Raw genomic sequence first — 18,475 nt, forward strand, 5'->3', positions numbered from 1 at the left:
AAAGCCGAAGGAGGTTGAAGTGTAATAGGTGAGAAAATAAAATTATAATTGTTTTAAACTAGTCAGGGTTATAATATTACTATCGCAAATTGCTACGCGCGTCATATTTATTCATATCAATATTGTAATAAAAATTTATCTTAAATATTGGTAATATTTAACGCAATTTATGACTAATGAGTATGTAAAAAAAGTACAGGAAATTTCGATTATCAACAATGTCTCTTGTGGTTTAATTCAATCACATACTGTGAATTGAATTGTTTAGGAGAAGTAATTATAAACTATGATGACACATCAGAGGTCTCACTATCAGTGCTGCCAATGTGGGGAGAATTTACCCAAAAGTGGGGAATTTTCCCTAATTTTAAACATTTTTACTGGTCATATTTACTCTGCAGAGCCGGCTATAATGTTAGAGTACAAATATGTAAGATTAACATGGTAAAATAGTACTGGTAGAGACTGAGGTGAATCGTTTGGACGTATCGCGGTAGTCAACGCCATCTGTAACACGGGAAACGTATATAATTCGAAGGAAGAAGCACAACACTACAGTTTGATGGCTGCTGCTGGAGTAACTGGTCGGCTTCTAAAATTATATTTTTTAAAATCAGTGAATATTTTTATAAAATTAGAGGTACGTTTAAGTGCTTTTAGTTAGTTTTTGTGATTTTCTATTTGAGTTTTTGGTTAAATTATTATTTATTTAATAAAGTGTTCTGAGTTTATTTTGTATTATGTCAGGGTATAATTTATTAACTACCTGTGCCATAGGTTTAGATTCTGTTTCAGTGATAATTGACAGCTACTTATTTTAATTAAATTATTAAGTTTTCTACTTATTTAAATACTTTTAATGTTGTTGTATGGCCAACTTCATAACGAAGTTATGCTTAAAAATTTAAGATAGTTTTTGGGGTAAAGGCATAGTGTCAAAAAATAGTGAATTTTTGTATAGTTATTAAACACAAGATAATACAATAGCCCTTAAAATTAGAATTCGATCGTCCCAAATAATCCCAGGATATATTCTAGACAAAATTAAATAATTGTCAATTTATTGAATACGATATCTGTAGTTATGATCGCAGTTGATCAGTTATAAAAACAACAAAGTAACTGTCAGAAACTGACAAAATGAAACTGACAGTCTTTTAATCCATTTGTTATAAGTTTAAAAACAAAATAATTAACAAATGTTGGCAGCGGCCGTGTAATTATTTTAGTCTAACGGTTTAAACGTTTTACAATTAATATGTTAGTTCCGAGTATCGGTATATAAAACGTATTGATATTTATATGTCTACTGTACAGGTTATGTCTCCTAGGGTACAGTTTTAAGTAAAAATGATACATCACTTAACTATAAGCTCGTATAGTTTTATGTTAAAGGCTATAACCTATTACTTTTTGACAATACTGTACCCCAACAATCTTAATATAATTTTTAAAAAAAATTAACTATTTATTAGAGCGGCTTTAAGGGGGGGTATATATATTTATAAATATATCTAATTAAAATAAATATAATGATAATATAAATACCAAATTTACTTCACCGACTTTCATTTTGTATTTACAATTACCTGAAATATTTTTTCCACTTTTTCCAGATGTCACTACCACAAAACAATCGCAACAAACGATCAGCTGAAGAAGCAACATTTGTTACTGGGGATACGCCCAGTCAGAAACGCCAACGCCCTTTAACAGTAAACACAGACGGAAATGACTCAACCGAGAACTGGACTCCAGAATTGCAATTTCATTATGAAAACATGTTAGAGAAAATTGACAATGTCACATACTGGGCTGAACTGGCGAAGGACGCGTTGAACGAGGTGTTAAGTACTTTTACTGAAAATCGTCAAATATTGTTGGAAATGGTGGAGCAACTCAACTCGCTGGAAAATTCCGAGGATCGTATTTCTTCATCAACAAACGCCTCCGAAGTTCCAAAAGTTATGGAAGAAACGAAGAAGCAGAAGATACCAGATAGTGATAATGACAGTGACAGTTAAGCTTTAAAGACTTGAAACACTGTGAAAGCTTAAATGTTAAAACAGTGAAAAAAACGACAGCAAACACCAAAGCAAAGTGCCACAAGAAACATAATTTATACACTTAAATTAATTTTTTGTTAAGCTTGAACTAGATATTTAATTGCACAATATTGCCATATCATTTAATTTCATTCCAAAGGTTCAAGTTTATAGAAAATTGTAGTGTATAAATTGCCCGTCTAATTTTACTTACAGTATTTAGTCATAATTATAAGTCACTAGTCTAAGTAACGTTTTTCGTTTTCTAGCTCCTCTTCAACTTTTGAGGTGAGTGAGGCAGCGATGAATGTTCCTTTTCTTCAAGTCTCTACTTTATCGCCAAAAGGTCAAAAAAGTGACATTCTGGTGTACCGACCGATGATAAGAAGTCATTTCAGACTTAGTTAAACTATTGTAGCGCTAATTATTCAGTTGCTGGCAGTTTATTGCAAAGAAGACTTAAGGATTTGATTATTTTTCTCCTATCCCTCAAAAGTTAAGCAAATGAAGCGAAATAACAAAAAATATTGTATGTCTAGCCGTCTAGTGACGATATTCTGTTATTTGCTCTAGTTTGTGACGCATATGTACATAAATAGGGAAAAATTTTTGCTCTTTGTCGCGTTACAATAGTTATAAATACGCCCGAAGTCTCGCGCCATAACCTTAAGCTTATATCGCAAGTGCGTCATTATCAGAAAACCGTCACTTCGCGGTCTTATAAACCAAGTTTCAGGTCTATTTTATTTCGATATATTTTCTGCCATTTTTAGTCTCATAGTTTTGTAATTCCGAATTATAGCCTGTAAGTTTCTTAACAATACGAGCTGTGATATTACAAATATTACTCATATTTATAAGTACTGTATTTACTTATAAATTAACTAACACTAATTATCATCTTCCCTCACGGGGATTTTAAATAGTGAGAACAGTAAAAAGACTTTTGATTTTACTGTCTCAATATTTTTTATAAACAGTTTAGAGAAGAAATCTCAAATGGCTGAATCTAAGGCCTTGATTTTACAAAATTATAATAAATCGTTTAAGTGTAAGGATATTTTTTAAATTTTGTCATTGAAATTTATACTGTTTTAAGTAACATCAATTTCAAGGACATTGGGTGTTGACAGCCTCTTAAGTGGTATTTATGATGTAATACCACTAATAACCAAGCTACATAATTACGTTCGGGACTGAAATAGCCATCACTAAACGTGTGTCGATGTCGGCAAGCCATTACATCATATGTACTGTCATTGTGTAGTTAACGTGTTTTAATTATTTTACTGGGAATCCCATTAAATATCCCATTAAAATAAGTGGCAGATAAACTGTATCCTATATCTAAAATATAAGCATATTCAAATTTTAAATTCTTAAAAAAATAACGATTGTGCAACTCAAAATTCCATTACATCAAACCCCTTGACTATTAAATATTTATTTATTTTCAGAATGCAAGTTTTAAAAATTGTAAAAATGACAAAAACCAGACATAAATAATGTTAAATACCTACAAATATTTGTACCCAAAAATAAACAACTTTCTTTTTCAAAATATACAAGGCACGCATTTCTTTCTTGCTCTCTTAATTCTTTCTGTCATTAAGTCCGCTATTTAAACATATATGTACATTTACTGTGCTTTCCAGCATAATAGAAAAACAATATCTTCTAGCAAAGAAGTAAAATGAAAATTTCATAAACTTACAGTAAACACGGCAAGTGAAGACTGCACACTACTCCGTTGTGTGGACGACTGCTGTTATCTCCGCTATTCTTATCTCTAACACAATACACTTGTTTAAGATAGAGTCACTATGGACCGTGACCTACGGTTCAATTATTTTAACAGATTATCAGATAAAAACCGTGAAAAACAAAATAACAGTTCGTTTTGAAGCGAGCTCATGTTCCACATCGCCTTATAACGCGAGTGTTATTCTTATTAACCCCCGATAACAAAAAACTGTGTTATGTTTGACGCCAATGTCTGTCTGTCTTTGACTGTCTGTCTGTATGTCTGTGGCATCGTAGCTCTCAAACAGATGGACCGATTTCGATGCGGTTTTTAATGTGAAAGCTGAGTTTTCTTGTGGTGGTTCTTATTAGCTATGTTTGATATAAATCAATCCGGCAGTTTGAGGAATATCAGCATTTTTCCAAAATGATGTAAGGCATTTTGGCTAGTTTTTTTTTTTGCATAATGCGTAAGTGATATTAAAATTTAATTAAGTACTTAAACTTAAAACTATAATTTTAAGTAAAAAGTAAATAGCGCCAGGCCGAGAAAATATTAGTCAGGAATTGTGGGCATATCACACAAGCGACAGCACATCAGAACTTTCAGTAGTGGGTGACGAGGGCTTTCAATGAAATACGACGTTCAATTAAGTCTTTACTGGGCAAGACTGATTACAAATCATAGCACACGTTACATTTCTTATCTTAAGCAAGACAGTGGGTTCGACCTAGGAACCGGAACTGACGTCATCTTCTCTCGTTCCCGTCTGAAGAATGAGACATCATAATTTCAATTGTTTTAAGCGAGCAGCGCACTCTATGACGCCTTGGCGGAACTGCATCGAACGCCACTCAGGTGTAACACCCTAGCTTGCTCTATTTGTCAAATATGGCGTGATGAAACGCATCTTAAAGGCGATAGATGGCACGATTCAGTCGTTCTCCGACATATATAACCTCCTGGGCTAGTACTAGGAGGAGTAGCAGGTCTTTAGCTTTGCCAAATTTAGGAGTTAGTGCCTACATGCTACAAATATATTTAAATTGTAAATAATAATCAAAACGAATTAACAAATCCTATTTAACATTAAAAATGAAAGGTCTGCCGCTTGTATGGACATAATTCCAGGTGCCTCCTACCAGGGCAATCATATTTTTCAGGCACATCACTCATAAAGCTCTTGGTACTCTCTCGTACTCTGCGCATCAGGGAGGCAACACGTTTCGTTTCCGCAGTATTGTCTTAATTCCATCCATAATATTGAGCTCCTACTTCATAACTATGAGCAATATTTCTTTTCCACATAATAGCTGATGACGAACTCAAATAACATGCGCAACGTACATTTTCTCCATTTATAATATCGTTCACATTGGTACAATGGCGCATAACAGTCATAACTGTTGGGTAAGCCGTAATTTGGCATTCTTTATTTTTTTACATATCAATAGGTTAAAGTATTCGGTGGGATTTCAAATACTCCGTAGTGAATAGTTATGTAGTACCTAAGGCTTGATTGGGTTCAATTTATTTGCACAGCCTTGGCTGTCGGCCTCAATGAGCGCTAATAAAACGTGCTAACGTTGGCTGCACTTGCACCATGCATTTGTGATGCATTTAAACAAGTTCTAAACATTTACTATATTGACATGACACGACATACTAACGTGTAGCTATTGTATATATAACAGTATGAACTATGTATCTATAGAAGTATCTATAGATGAGGGGTTAAACAACAATTTTGCAGTCTTGTAAAACAATTACTATTTTTGGTCAAAAATTGAAACGCCCAATTAACGGTCCCTCTTTGACTCCAACCATTTTATTCGTGGTTTATTGTACATCTTGCTTTTTGGTACGTATTTGCTAAACATTTTGTTGCAGATATAATTGCTTCGATAGGTTATGGGCCCAGCACGCATTATGAAAAGAAGATCAAGGTCGGATCCCTTTGTTTGACATAATTATTTAAAGTCATAATGTCATGATAGTCATATTATCATTAGTCATAACTCTGAAACTGTTAACTTTTCAGCAATTTCCTTAGGTTATCCTATAGAGAGGTTAGGTTAGGTTAGGTTTGTTTTATGGCAATCCTGAAAAGTTACGCGTTTCTGAGAAAAACCAAATTATGGCTAACGAAAATGCGGACAAACAATACATTATGACTTAAAACTTTAAGGGAAACAATAGAGACCGGATCAAGTTATTTAGATGGCATTCTAACTAATAGAATCTAAGTTACTTCGATTTAACATAAAACCTATATGTAGGTATACCGCAGCTTCTACGTACTAAAATGATTTGGTAACGTAGCAACGTCTTTTAACAATAACCTTTTCATTTCGTTGGACGGTAGTTGTTGTTTTAAAAATTATCGTTTTTATTATAAAAGTTTATACTTAGTCATGTATTTTGACGAACGTTCTGGCCTAGTGAGTAATAGTGACCCTGCCTATGAAGCCGATGGTTTTGGGTTCAAATCCCGGTAAGGACATTTACTTGTGTGATGAGTACGAATATTTGTTCTTGAGTCATGGGTGTTTTCTATGTATTTAAGTATTTATATATTTATCGTTGCCTACGTACCCACAACACAAGACACAAGCCTTATTGAGCGTATACTGTGGGACTATACAATTTGTGTAATAGGTAATTTCCTTTAATAATTACTAATTTCTTTTATTTATATTTCTTTCCTGGTATTCGAAATGAAAAGTATAGTGTTTAACTCGGGTGAAAGGCACCATTTCAGTCTCGGACTATTGGCACTCTCACTGCGTTCGAACGCTAAACTACATCGACAGAAATGAGTGCCTTTCACCCCTTGGGTAATAATCTACTATTTGACTCTTTTCAGCCACTAAATAACCAGTCAGATAAATCATTAGTATCATTACGCTACAATCCCTACATGATCACTTTACACAGTGCGTCATTGTGTCGTTAGCTTAAGTATCAGATTACCATAATCAAGCCTGGATAATTATCAAGCATACATGTGCTATAAATAGATCAACGGGTTAATACTTATCCATAGATACGTGGTGCCATTAAAGATATTCACTGATAAGTTTAATTGTTGATTATGATTAACCTCATTGTCGTTCTAAAATTTTCCGTAATCCTAGACCGGACAACCACCTGACCAAGCAGGGTCTCCACTGGCAATCTACTAATAAACATATATGTCACTGAATTACATACAAAAGATTTTTTTTATATTTATTTATAATTTCTCCTTCCCAAGTACGCAACTGCTTCTGCTTCACAGGATCTTGAAATCGTGTAGAGTCAGTCAAGATAATTTGGCAGCGATTTTGATAGCCTATACAAACATCTATGAAATTATGACGTGTACTTAAAACACTTTCACAGACTGGGCTATCAAAACCGTTGCCAACTTAGCTTGGTCTGACTCTACATGGCCTGTATATTTAGTAAGGAGGCATTCTAGAGTTATATGGTTGATGTACTTACGCGCTTATTACTTAACACATTTATATATTTTATTTATATCACATGCAACTCATACAGACGTATCCATACTCACAAACTACTAAGATATGTACCTCTACATATCTATACTAATAGCGTATAGGATAGGATGGACCTTGATCGTGTCGACATACCGACACCGCGACTTGTTTATATTCTAATTAGGTGTTCTTATGCATTTGCCTAGTGCATAAAGTAATAACTAATAAACCTCGAGGTTTTGTGACAATGGTTGTCGATTTTGTTTGCCCAGAAGCACTAACTAACTAAGTAATATGTATATAAGTAACGCGCCGACCGTACGTGGATGTAAATTCCAAATATAAGGCGGCCGCCAATATAAGTTTTAGATGGATCTTTCTTCTCTACTTATGTCCTCTTTCTCCTTCACATTCACTGTTTTATCGAACTCTTATTATGATTGAAATATAAGTAATTAGTTTTCACAAAGAAAAGCGTATTTCTATTTTTTTACTTGATTGACAGTTACCAATGAATGACATATACTTATTGAACTCCTAGTGTAAATTTATTCGATAGCGAAACGTGACGAACCCGTTTACGTTAAGTCTCATTTTGTATGGGATTTTGAGTTTCCAAGACGTCCCGCTTGGCGCACTGTTTCTAAATCCCGTACAAAATGAGACTTAGGTAAAGCAAACGCTTACGGCACGTCGCGCTATCGAATAAATTTACACTAGGAGTTCTGCTTTTCTTTAATTGCGTTTAAGTAGGTCGGCAAAAGGTGGGTGATATGAAAAGTGAGGTTCAATAGAGAGAAGAGTATGAGAAAGAGCAAGCGAGATGAATGAATTGAATATGAATGGTAATGATTAAAAAGGGGCGCGAACAGCTTCACTATATAGAAAAGTTTCCACAAACGAAATCAATAAAAAAAACATCTAGGTATATAATTATCGAAAGTTCACCAAATTTCACGAGTACCCGTTTAGAAATGTAGAGAACTCTGGGGCATACGAAAGGCAATTTTGTCGAAGCTCACGAAGCTGGAATAATAGACTTTTAGCTTCCCTCGGTCAATAGGTATATTTTTAAACTCCAGTTAAATACTTCATTACGAGGGTGTAGGTACATTTCCTACAGGTAAATAAATCTAGCTACTGAACGTAATTCAAATTTTTAAAACAATTTTGTCTCGAATCTTAGTTTACCCCAGTGTAAATTGACCTCCAGATACCTCACATAAGTGTTTAATCAGAGTTCAGCCTTAAACTAGTGAATTTTAGCCACGCGATATAAATAACAGAAGTTGTGTTTTGTTTAAACGTACTATCTTTAATAAACTACTTAATACAAATATTTAACTTCCACACGAGAGTCACATTAGTACCTAAAAATATAAGCGACAAAACAATGAAGAATGTATGTATGTTTGGTTATATTTAAACAGTATCGTAAATTTAATATAAGCCCCTGTCAAAAGCAAAGATGTTGGACGAAATGTGATATACTATCTAAGGTAAAGTACCTAGGTATATATGATAAGATAACCTATAGGAAGGCGTACGAAACTACTTGAACTATTTTTTTACATTTATATGTTTTTTACTTATTCCATTTCACGTTAGGTAAATATGTTAATTTAGTCAAGAAAATAGAGGTACCTGATTAATATAATATAATACCTACATTGAACCTCTAGGTCCATGGTGTCCCAGCACGCACAAGTTTTTTGCAGAAATTGCGAAGCGTCTGGTTGACGTAAGTGACCGAAGAGCTGGCGGCTTCCTCGCACAACGTATTTGCATTGCGATACAACGAGGAAATGCCGCCAGCATCCTTGATACAATGCCTCAAGGGCCTGTTTTAGATTTAAGCTAGTTATAGAAATACCTATGTATATATCTATTATGTAAATACTCTACCAATGAGTACCCTCATAGTTAGGGCGGCGAATAGGGGAATTTTCGGTAATACTCGAGCGTGGCAGTTTAAGATATGAGAGATACCTTAGACCTAATAGAACAACCTTGTAAATTATTTTGCTCTATATGTAGTGACGCGCGCCTAGGATAGACGATCAGATTAGTAAAAAAAAATCGATAGTCTGAAATACTCGAGCGCATCAGATTAAGATATTGGGAGTTGATTTTAGTGTTTTAAGACTAAATTTAACTAATCTGACGATAAGTCCTTGACGCCGCCGAGTTATAGGGTCGCGAACTTGTAAAAAAAAAACGTTAATCCGGCATTCTCGAGCGCGATTTTTTTTTTCATTATTTTGAAGAATATAATCTAAAACGTACTAAAAATACAAAATCTGCCGGTTTCCGCATGACCGGAAGTGTGGAGGAGCCATTTCGTCTTCCGAAAAACGCGTTGCGGCATATAAGTCGCGAACGATACATTTTACAAAAAAAAAAGTTTAAATAAATAAAAAAGGTAATTTTATTTTACACAAAAAAGGTCTCTTTACATTTTTGTCCAAAGTTAAAACTTTTTGACTTGAAGCATCATAAAAACTCAAACTCCCGGTTTTTTGAGTATATCTCGAAAACTGAGGGTGTAAAAAAAATTGATATGAAATAACGATGATTAAATTATGTGACTTATTATATCTCAATTTTTTTTTTTCTAAAGCTTCTCGACAATTTCGTGGACTCGGAAAAGGTTACGCAACACAACCGTACGTGTTCTATATACAAAAGTATTATTAACATGTACAGTTTCATGTATGTATATTATTCAATAGCCTGTTGATCCTCAAATTGTTTTTTGGACGTACCGTAAGCAAAACGAAGTGAAGAATTGAAGCAAAAAAGAGGAATGTGCCATAAACATGTAATACAGACTGAGCGCTTCGCGGAAATATATTTTTATATCATTTCATTTTTTTATACAATAAATAATACAATTCGTACTACATTTCATCTACATTTACGTTGGTTGCATCTATCGCTTTATTGTCATTCTTAAAATCCCCGTTTTATCAAGGAGAAAGAAAGGAAAAAAAAAAGAAACCAAAAAACCTTTTTCGGTCAGATTAAGAGAACCCACCAACATTTTTGTCAGATTAAGAAAATATGCTTTCAGGATACCGAGATAAACCTCCCCTATGAAAATCTGACGCGCTCGAGTATTTCAAAAAAACTTTTTTTTTTGCATTTTCAAAAATTCATCGTAACTTATCGTCACGCCGAAATCGTCAGTTTTTTTAAAGGGAGCTTCCTTGGGGCCTACTTAACACCCCTTCCGAAAATCTGACGCGCTCGAGTAAATTTTTTTTTTTTGCATTTTTGACTACTTTATATTCCTACCCCCACCACGCAAACCGGCAGATTAGTATACCGTTGTTATCAGAGGCACTTGGGGCATACGTAGTATGAATATCTGACGCGCTCGAGAATGCCCAAGTAAGTAACTGTTTTTTTTAACATTTTTGAAAAACCGTACACGCCAAACCCACCGCTATAATGGTTTTTACCATACGAGCTTTTCTTTTCGAAATTATTTTATCTTTCGATTTTGATAGGTCTCGACGGCGCCGTTGAATTACGCCATTTAGCTACCTCGCCTCCCTAACTATCAGCCGAAGGCATTTTAGGTAAATATCTACGGGACTTACCAGAAACTTGATGCATGTTTATTGCTTAATTTCCACTTTTAAATAAAAATTTACATATATTTTAAATACTTATTTACAGTTTTTTTTCTTAAATCCTATCTCAACAGTAAACAGTTCGTCCGGACAAAAAATCGTAAGTTTCGCAAGCAATTCAATCATAGGTACATTACAACCGACATTAATATTTTAGACTAAATTGCAAATGCTTGTCCAACACACTATGTAAGTCTCGGATCGTACGAACAACTATCCCTGTAACTAGATCTTATATACCTTGGGAACGTTCGTCAAAGCTCCAAGCTTTGGGCATGCGCAACTTTCTCCCGAAACATCCCGTGTTATTGTGAAATATGTAGAAATATTTTAATAACACCCAATAATATAGTATATACTTACTTACATACTGCCTCACGAAAAATATAGTAACTATCTATTAATTGTGATACAAAGCTACTTAGGTATCTGTTAAATCTTTATCAAAAAGCTATTTTTTATTTTTATGAAATAGCTTGTTGCAATTGTAAGTACTTTAGGACGGGATACATAAACAGTAAACACATCTTACAAATAAACTGATCGCACTATCTAAGTTTATAAAAGTTTAAATACAACTTATTGTAAGTATATTATGTATTTACTGATACTTTTACTCACGTTTAATCATTTTCGATTTTTTATTATTCCACAATCCAAACACAACACAAAAACCAGGTTTAAACTCAAACTAAATTAACTTATGAACCGTTTAACTAATGACTCCGTTAATGTACTAATCGAGGTAGTGGACGGACTGGCATTGCCATACAAACTAAACGCATGCTGATACACTGATACCTTCTTTGTGGTACTGCTGAGTCATAAATTGTTATGCGGTAAATGTTAAATCGCTATAATTAATTGTAATAAATAAAGATTGAAAACAAAGAATATGTGATTGGAAATAATTCTTGCTTTGAATCTTTTTCAAATTATAAAATAATAACTTTATTACCTACTTACTCAGTGCTTTGAATTTCGTTTACGGACATTTTCGGTAAAACTGGAAGTTACATACCTATTAACTTATTAATTATTTTAAGGCAACTAAGGCCCATAGATACATACCTTACAAACTAACATACAATAATAAAAATTTTGAAGCTAAAAAATTTTTCGGCTACACAGTGTTCTATATTGTGTCGCATGTTCCGGTGCGGGATTCGGCAGATTCCCACGGAACCTCCCAAATACCACACCCTTCAGTCAGAGGTCCGCGGTCGCGATGGTTTCCAGCAGCGGACGCGGCAGGCGCACCACGAACCAGCTAAAGTGCACGTATTGCCGCGATCGCAGCTGGAATAATTTTAGCTCGTAACGGATCTTGCGAACATATTCCACCACATCATCACTCGTGAGCTCGTGACGGAAACATGCAGGCATTTAATGTATATACGAGTATATACTCGTACTTCGTACCTATTAATAAAATAAGAAAATACTTGGAAAATAGCAGCTTTCTTCGCCGTAATTTCTTAATTTCTGTAAGGTAACTATCTATCTACTTACTATCCTTTTAACTAGTATTTTGTATTTAATAGTTGTATGATTTTAGTTTAATTAGTTAAGTTTTTACATAAGTATGGCTTTTCCTGAAATTAAATTATTTCATTTCATTCCTTCGTCCTGTAAACTGTAAAGGGTAACAGAAAGCATTTCGCCCGCGAGTGTACGCTAATGAATGTGCTGATAAAACGCGTTATCTGTCCAGCTGGACGGGAAATGTGTTTGGACCCAGTCCATAGGTCGCTCTAGGTATGTAATCTCTTACATATAACATATTCAAAACAATTTTACTTCTTTCCTATGCATTTTGTACTATATGTACGGCTACCACCAGTTTGACTGCGTGTGCAGAATTACGAAATGCAATCTCACTTGTAGTCGCATATTAGTGTGAGCGAAATGTATATAAAGCAAGTTACGCAGACGTTAGCGAATATATCAGTTTGACACTGCTAAGCTAAGACAGTCGTGGTAACAATTTATGGCATATATCGGTGAGAGTTTTACCAAAATTAATATTAAACTAATTTCGCGATTGTTAACAAGTCTTCGGTAGTATAGTGGTAAGTATCCCCGCCTGTCACGCGGGAGACCGGGGTTCGATTCCCCGCCGGAGAGAACACTTTTTGACATTTGTTTCTTTTTTTTTCTTTTTTTCATTCATTTCAACTCAATTTAAATTTGAATGGCAATAGAACTATTTTTCATTAATTATTATTTTCTCCACAAAAATAACACCAAACAGATTTTAGCAAACAACGCCATCTATCGCGCTTTGTACGCAACTCGTGCTTTAGAGGGAGACTTCATTCTCTATAGTATGGGGTCTCGAATAATACTCTAGACTTTTATAACTTAATTTCAATGAGATAAATATAAATTATAATGTCTTATAAATCGAGAATTGTTCGATCTTATTGCTCTTAGAAATTAGATATACTAGGATTAATTACTTATTAAAAACATTGTTGAAATAAACTAAAAACAAATATAATATCTATGGAAGGACGACTTGTCAAATGTCAAATAGCGCGGAAATTTAAGTATAATTTTATTGGTTTTATTATAGTTTTATTTCTTATGTTTAACAGAAGTACTTTATTCTTAGGGTGAGGTTTGTCTTTGTTTTATTATATTGTGACTGTAACAGTTGGTGTCCAACAGTAAGTTTTTTGTCAATATTATTAAAATGTGTAATTTACCATTTGTAAGGAGAATCGATTTCTTTGTCATCACATTACGTACAGTAATTTACGCTACGAATTTATTTTACATACATATATCAAACATGAGTTGGTTCTGAGGTGAGGTAGAGATTTTTCTTTTTTCATAATCTTGTTTCTTTCGTATTGTTACTCCATTGCACTCATGTGTGGATTCGTTTGTTTCTTTCGCACACTCGTACTCTCTCGCACTCGCACCCAATGCGTTTCACTGCGTCGCGTTGTGACGGACGAACGGCGACGTGCGGACGTTTGTCTATGGAACAGTCGCTCGCGGCACGACAAGCTCGTATTGAATTTATGAGAAACTATTTCATGTGTAGTGAAATAAGAGAGATTATTAAATTTCTCGCATGAGAGTGAATAAAATAACCGTTTGAACATGGCGTTGGAGGGTGTTAAAAGTGATAAAAGTGAGGAAAACAACGGGAACGTCCCGGACGGCAAGGCGAATGGGGTCGACAACAAAAGTAAACAGGTACTAATAAGAGGCATTTTCCACGATTTTCGCACGTTTTCCTCAATTATTTCTATCAGTATAGAGTCATTCATGACTTATGAAAATTTATGTGTTTTAATTATATTTTTTTGGGTGTGTTTCTTTGAGTATTTAATAAAAGAAAGGCTGCAGTCTTTCGGGATTTTCGCGCAGCTCTTCGGACTAGGTGTCGGTCTAAACAGGGATGTGACCTATTTTGGGCGTATGCGGTATTATAGGCGAAGCTCCACTAAAACAATCTGACCAATATATAAATAAAGAATTATATGATGCTACAGCAATTTTTAGTTATGCGTCACCTTGGCATATTTACGAGAGCGAAAAGCGAGGCAAACACATTGATTGAAATCATTGATAGGTAAATTGTTAGATTTTATCACATGAACAGGCATCACATGCTCTGTTATATTGTTGTAGATTGTTATGTTATCTTATGTTTGACCTTGGTAGATAAATGTTATGCAGATATTATGACACAATACGTAACTTAATACAGGGTGAAGGTTTCTAGGCGTGAAGGCGAAATGAACTTTGTATACAGCTTGTTTACTTGACTACTTATTATATATCTATGATATTTTATTTATTGAATGTCTAGTGTATTAGCTATAAATCAATAATAGTTAAGAATTTTTTTTCTAAATTTAATTTTAAATCTTAATTTTTTATCTGTCAGTAATCAATGCATGTATATTTTTAGGCATGAAACTAGAGATAAGAATAGGAGCCAGTTAGGAGGAAGGAAGCAATTTAGACAAACAAATCATTGGAGTATTAAGAAGAATGTCAATCTATCAAAACCTAAGTTCAGTTTAAAATTATTTAATATCATAAACTTTCAAGAAATTTTTATATCGCTATTGATCAATGTTAGGTCACAGGTTATCACCACAGTTTTTTTCAATAGGTTATTCATACAGGAAACTGATAATTTCTGACCATTGAGATAATTTTTCCTGCTAATTGAATTGATAAGAACCTCTATATCTTAGGTTCTTATCAATCCTATTGAGATAAGTAGAGCTCTGTTAAGTCAAAATATAAAAATGTTTTTAGTTGTTTTAATGCAGAATTTAGATACTCATGTGGTGCTTAGATTTTGATAATAAATGATTTTAATTTAAATCTTACGAGTTTTAATGTAGTTAAACTGAAAATTGCCTTACAATAAAATTAAAGGAGAAAAATTACTTTACATATAAATTAATTGTATTTATAGATTATCAATGTCTTTTTTTAAAGCAAAAGAATGGAGAAAATTAATTAGCATATTATTTGTAAATATAGGTAATTACAGTGGCAGTCAATTTATATAGGTATGGGTTTCACCATATTTTCATCAATCGGCTTACAAAAACATTGAAATTATTATAAAATAGATAGAGCCCAGATCATTATGTCATCCTACTAATTGCAGCATACTTTTACCGTCTCAATTAATATTAGATAACTGTTTTCACAGCAAACTCATTAATATGCTCACATTGACGAGTGTCAGGAAACTAAGTGTTGCCTGATGTGACACGATGGCAGGCGTAGAAGAGGCCAGATTAATTAACCTGGTCTAGTGACCTAATTAGTCTTCGGGATTCTTTTAATGACATGTCCACTTGTCAGGCTCGGGACATTCAGGGTCATGGATGTATATTATATAATGCAATTGTAACATATATCTTAAAAATTCCTGGAGTAATTTACTGAAAACTGTACTCACGAGAAAATAAAATGGGTATGTTTAGTGTGATAATAATTTTCCGTTTTCATTGCTTTTGATTTTAAAAATAAACAGGTATTATCAACTAAATTCTACATGTTATGTGCTGATATATAGGTAGTATAAAGAGACAATGTACTAGACAGATATTCCTCTATAAATAATTAATTAATACTGCATAAAAAAACTGTCATTTGTGATAACAAGAAATGTAAAAAGTACAGTTTTGTATTGAGTATTTCATTAAGTAAAAAGCATATTGCTTTTTACTCAACATGGATAGAATTGTGTATACAAATGTATTGAAAATTTACTTAAAACGGGATAGAACTTAGAAACTTAAATGTCAGATGAAGCATAGCCATAGGGTGAGTGTCCCCACCTATTACAATTGTTCTTACTGTTCTTACCCTGCTTTGAAACACTACCTTTTCGCGTTTTTCCCCATTGCTCATCTTAATTCTCAATGGGACACAGAAGGCACATTACCTATGTCTATCTTTTTCTTTTCCTGAAACAAAATCATTAGCACTATTGATCTTCCAGGAGGCTTGAACTCACGACCTTCCACGTTTAGTGTCAAATTTTATGTTTAAAGTGATACCCCTACCAAAACTGTTCTACTCTCAGACACCCTGATGTGACAGGCCAGAAGGTCAAATGGTTAATCAAAACGAGCCCATTTGCGAGTGAGGACAGGCTTTATTGCGCTATGACATCACTACAGCCTTGCCAACTGCGAATAATCAGCTTTACATATACCTACCCAGTTTTACGATCCTATTGTACGTTTAGTAAAATCTATACTAAAAAAGGACTTTTTGTTTAGAATATGAAGGCTTTCGCAAATGCAGTGGACTTGTGGGAGCTAGGAATTCTGGTTTTAAAATCGTAAGCAATAAAGGCAGTGCCATTTTACCGATCATTATTTGAATTCACACTTGATCAAGGTTTGGTTCAGGTGATTGAAGCTCTAAACAGCAAAGCTTTTGTGGCCTAGGCATTGGGAACACGCTGTTCTAAGAAAACATCCATTAAAAATAAACTAATAACAGATTTATTATGGACGCAGTGGTCTTCATGAATCTTATATATGTAATTGTATCTGTCAGAATACTAATATAGCTAGAGCGAAAGAAATGGAAATAAAATAGGGCCCCTAATAGTTCCTTGGTTCTTGTGCGCGGCAATCGTGGTGATATAGGTGCAAGGGGCATAAAATAACAACGATAACAATAGGTACGACGAGGTACTGTCACCTCTGAAAATATCGATACGAAAAAAGTGCCAAAAATATGTATACCCTACTTTATTGCCCATATATTAAGGTAGTGTATACATATTTTTGGCACATTTTTCGTATCGATATCTTCAGACGTGACTATACATACACAATTTCGTTCTTTGTGCTAATTCTAAACCTTATCCATAGAATATGAACTGCGGTACCTACTGCGACACATCATACACCTAACAGAACTCTTATAGGTACAATCTGTGGCCTACCCTGAACCAGTAGGTAGCTAGGCAGCTACGTATTGAGACCTTAGGACCGGAACTTTTATTTATATGCTCGTAAATAACTTAACAAAGATGTTGAAAATACGGGATATATTTATCATATTTCCTCATAGTCGATGGACGTGAGACCACTATTTATCCGAACTCTTCAAACGTGCTTAAAACGAATAGTTATTATATTTCTTGGATTCTAATACCTACCTATCATTGTCTTTGCGACGTTGGCTAAATAAGATGCATAAAAAATGCTTAAGAAATAGATATACGTACCCGTTACCTACACTTTCTTCACCAGACGTGTAAAAAAAATAGGGGTATTCAATATTAATTCTTACCTCGTGCCGCTATGATTAGAAAATTCTCTCAAGAAACCATCCTTACCGCGCCCTCCACTTCGCGCCTTAAGTGCGAACTTTCCAAGGGCGTGTGAAGTGTCTTTGTTAGGTCTTCGTTCATTTTAGGATTTCACGGATAAACCAGGGGCCCTTGTGCTTCCGCCATGTCATCTTATTCATGAATTATTACAACTAGCTATATTGTTTGATTTTGGTATAGGTTTTAATGTGTTTAGAGCATTGTTTTTTTGCTAACCTAACCTAAGGGTGATTTACCCCCGTACGGATAAAACACCTATTCTATTATGATGGGGATAGGGAGTTGGATTTGGTATCGAACAAGTACCTTATTTACGTACTATGATTTCTCACGTATTGCTTTTGTTTTCCTATATTGGCCATTTGAATAATTTTAAAATTGGGGTTTTAAACATTCTTGATTGTCTCCAAACAAAGGTTACGTTGTGGTTACGTTAAGCGAGATAACCATGTTTAAAAAGTTAGGAACCACTGGTTTAAAGGATAGTTGTGATGATATAAACTGATATTTTCGCCACAAGTAAATAACACAGTTAAAGACCGTTGTAGTTTTCTATTATATTTAATGCTCTTATTTTTCAACTACAATGCATGTTTACGTTCGTGACCTCAGTTACTACGAACGCGTCACTCGGAATCACCTTAAATCGCATTTAACTAGGCAGATTAGGATCACTACAAAGCAAAACGGCCTTGTCATTTGCCTCTTTCCTGTCACACTTA

General features: G+C 34.1%; 3 protein-coding genes and 1 non-coding gene across 5 annotated transcripts in view; 3 read left to right on the forward strand and 1 right to left on the reverse strand.

The window, feature by feature from the left end:
• The window catches only part of LOC133530705 (uncharacterized), a 28,243-nt gene extending 16,549 nt beyond the window's left edge, over positions 1 to 11,694 (reverse strand). Inside the window, exon 1 of one of the 2 annotated variants that reach the window (XM_061868726.1) lies at positions 11,534 to 11,694. In XM_061868726.1, the coding sequence (XP_061724710.1) occupies positions 11,534 to 11,543 (10 nt within the window). In that variant the 5' untranslated portion in view covers positions 11,544 to 11,694. Of the gene's footprint in view, positions 1 to 3,759; positions 3,882 to 11,533 lie in introns of those variants that run through there. The other variant, XM_061868727.1, reaches the window with a different exon arrangement.
• LOC133530706 (uncharacterized) lies at positions 560 to 3,625 on the forward strand. Its single transcript, XM_061868728.1, has 2 exons — positions 560 to 640; positions 1,617 to 3,625. Exons 1-2 carry the CDS (start codon positions 563 to 565, stop codon positions 2,022 to 2,024), a joined length of 486 nt encoding a protein of 161 aa, XP_061724712.1. The 5' UTR covers positions 560 to 562; the 3' UTR covers positions 2,025 to 3,625.
• Positions 11,695 to 12,967: 1,273 nt separating the features above from the next.
• Positions 12,968 to 13,039, forward strand: Trnad-guc (transfer RNA aspartic acid (anticodon GUC)). The gene has a single exon. It is a non-coding gene; the product is annotated as a tRNA-Asp (tRNA).
• Positions 13,040 to 13,858: 819 nt separating this feature from the next.
• LOC133530585 (uncharacterized) overlaps positions 13,859 to 18,475 on the forward strand; it is a 246,171-nt gene continuing 241,554 nt past the window's right edge. Inside the window, exon 1 of the mRNA XM_061868550.1 lies at positions 13,859 to 14,122. Within this exon, the coding sequence (XP_061724534.1) occupies positions 14,027 to 14,122 (96 nt within the window). The 5' untranslated portion in view covers positions 13,859 to 14,026. The remainder of the gene's footprint in view (positions 14,123 to 18,475) is intronic.

The sequence above is a fragment of the Cydia pomonella genome, chromosome 23 (assembly GCF_033807575.1).
Source record: "Cydia pomonella isolate Wapato2018A chromosome 23, ilCydPomo1, whole genome shotgun sequence".
Taxonomy (NCBI): Eukaryota; Metazoa; Arthropoda; class Insecta; order Lepidoptera; family Tortricidae; genus Cydia; species Cydia pomonella.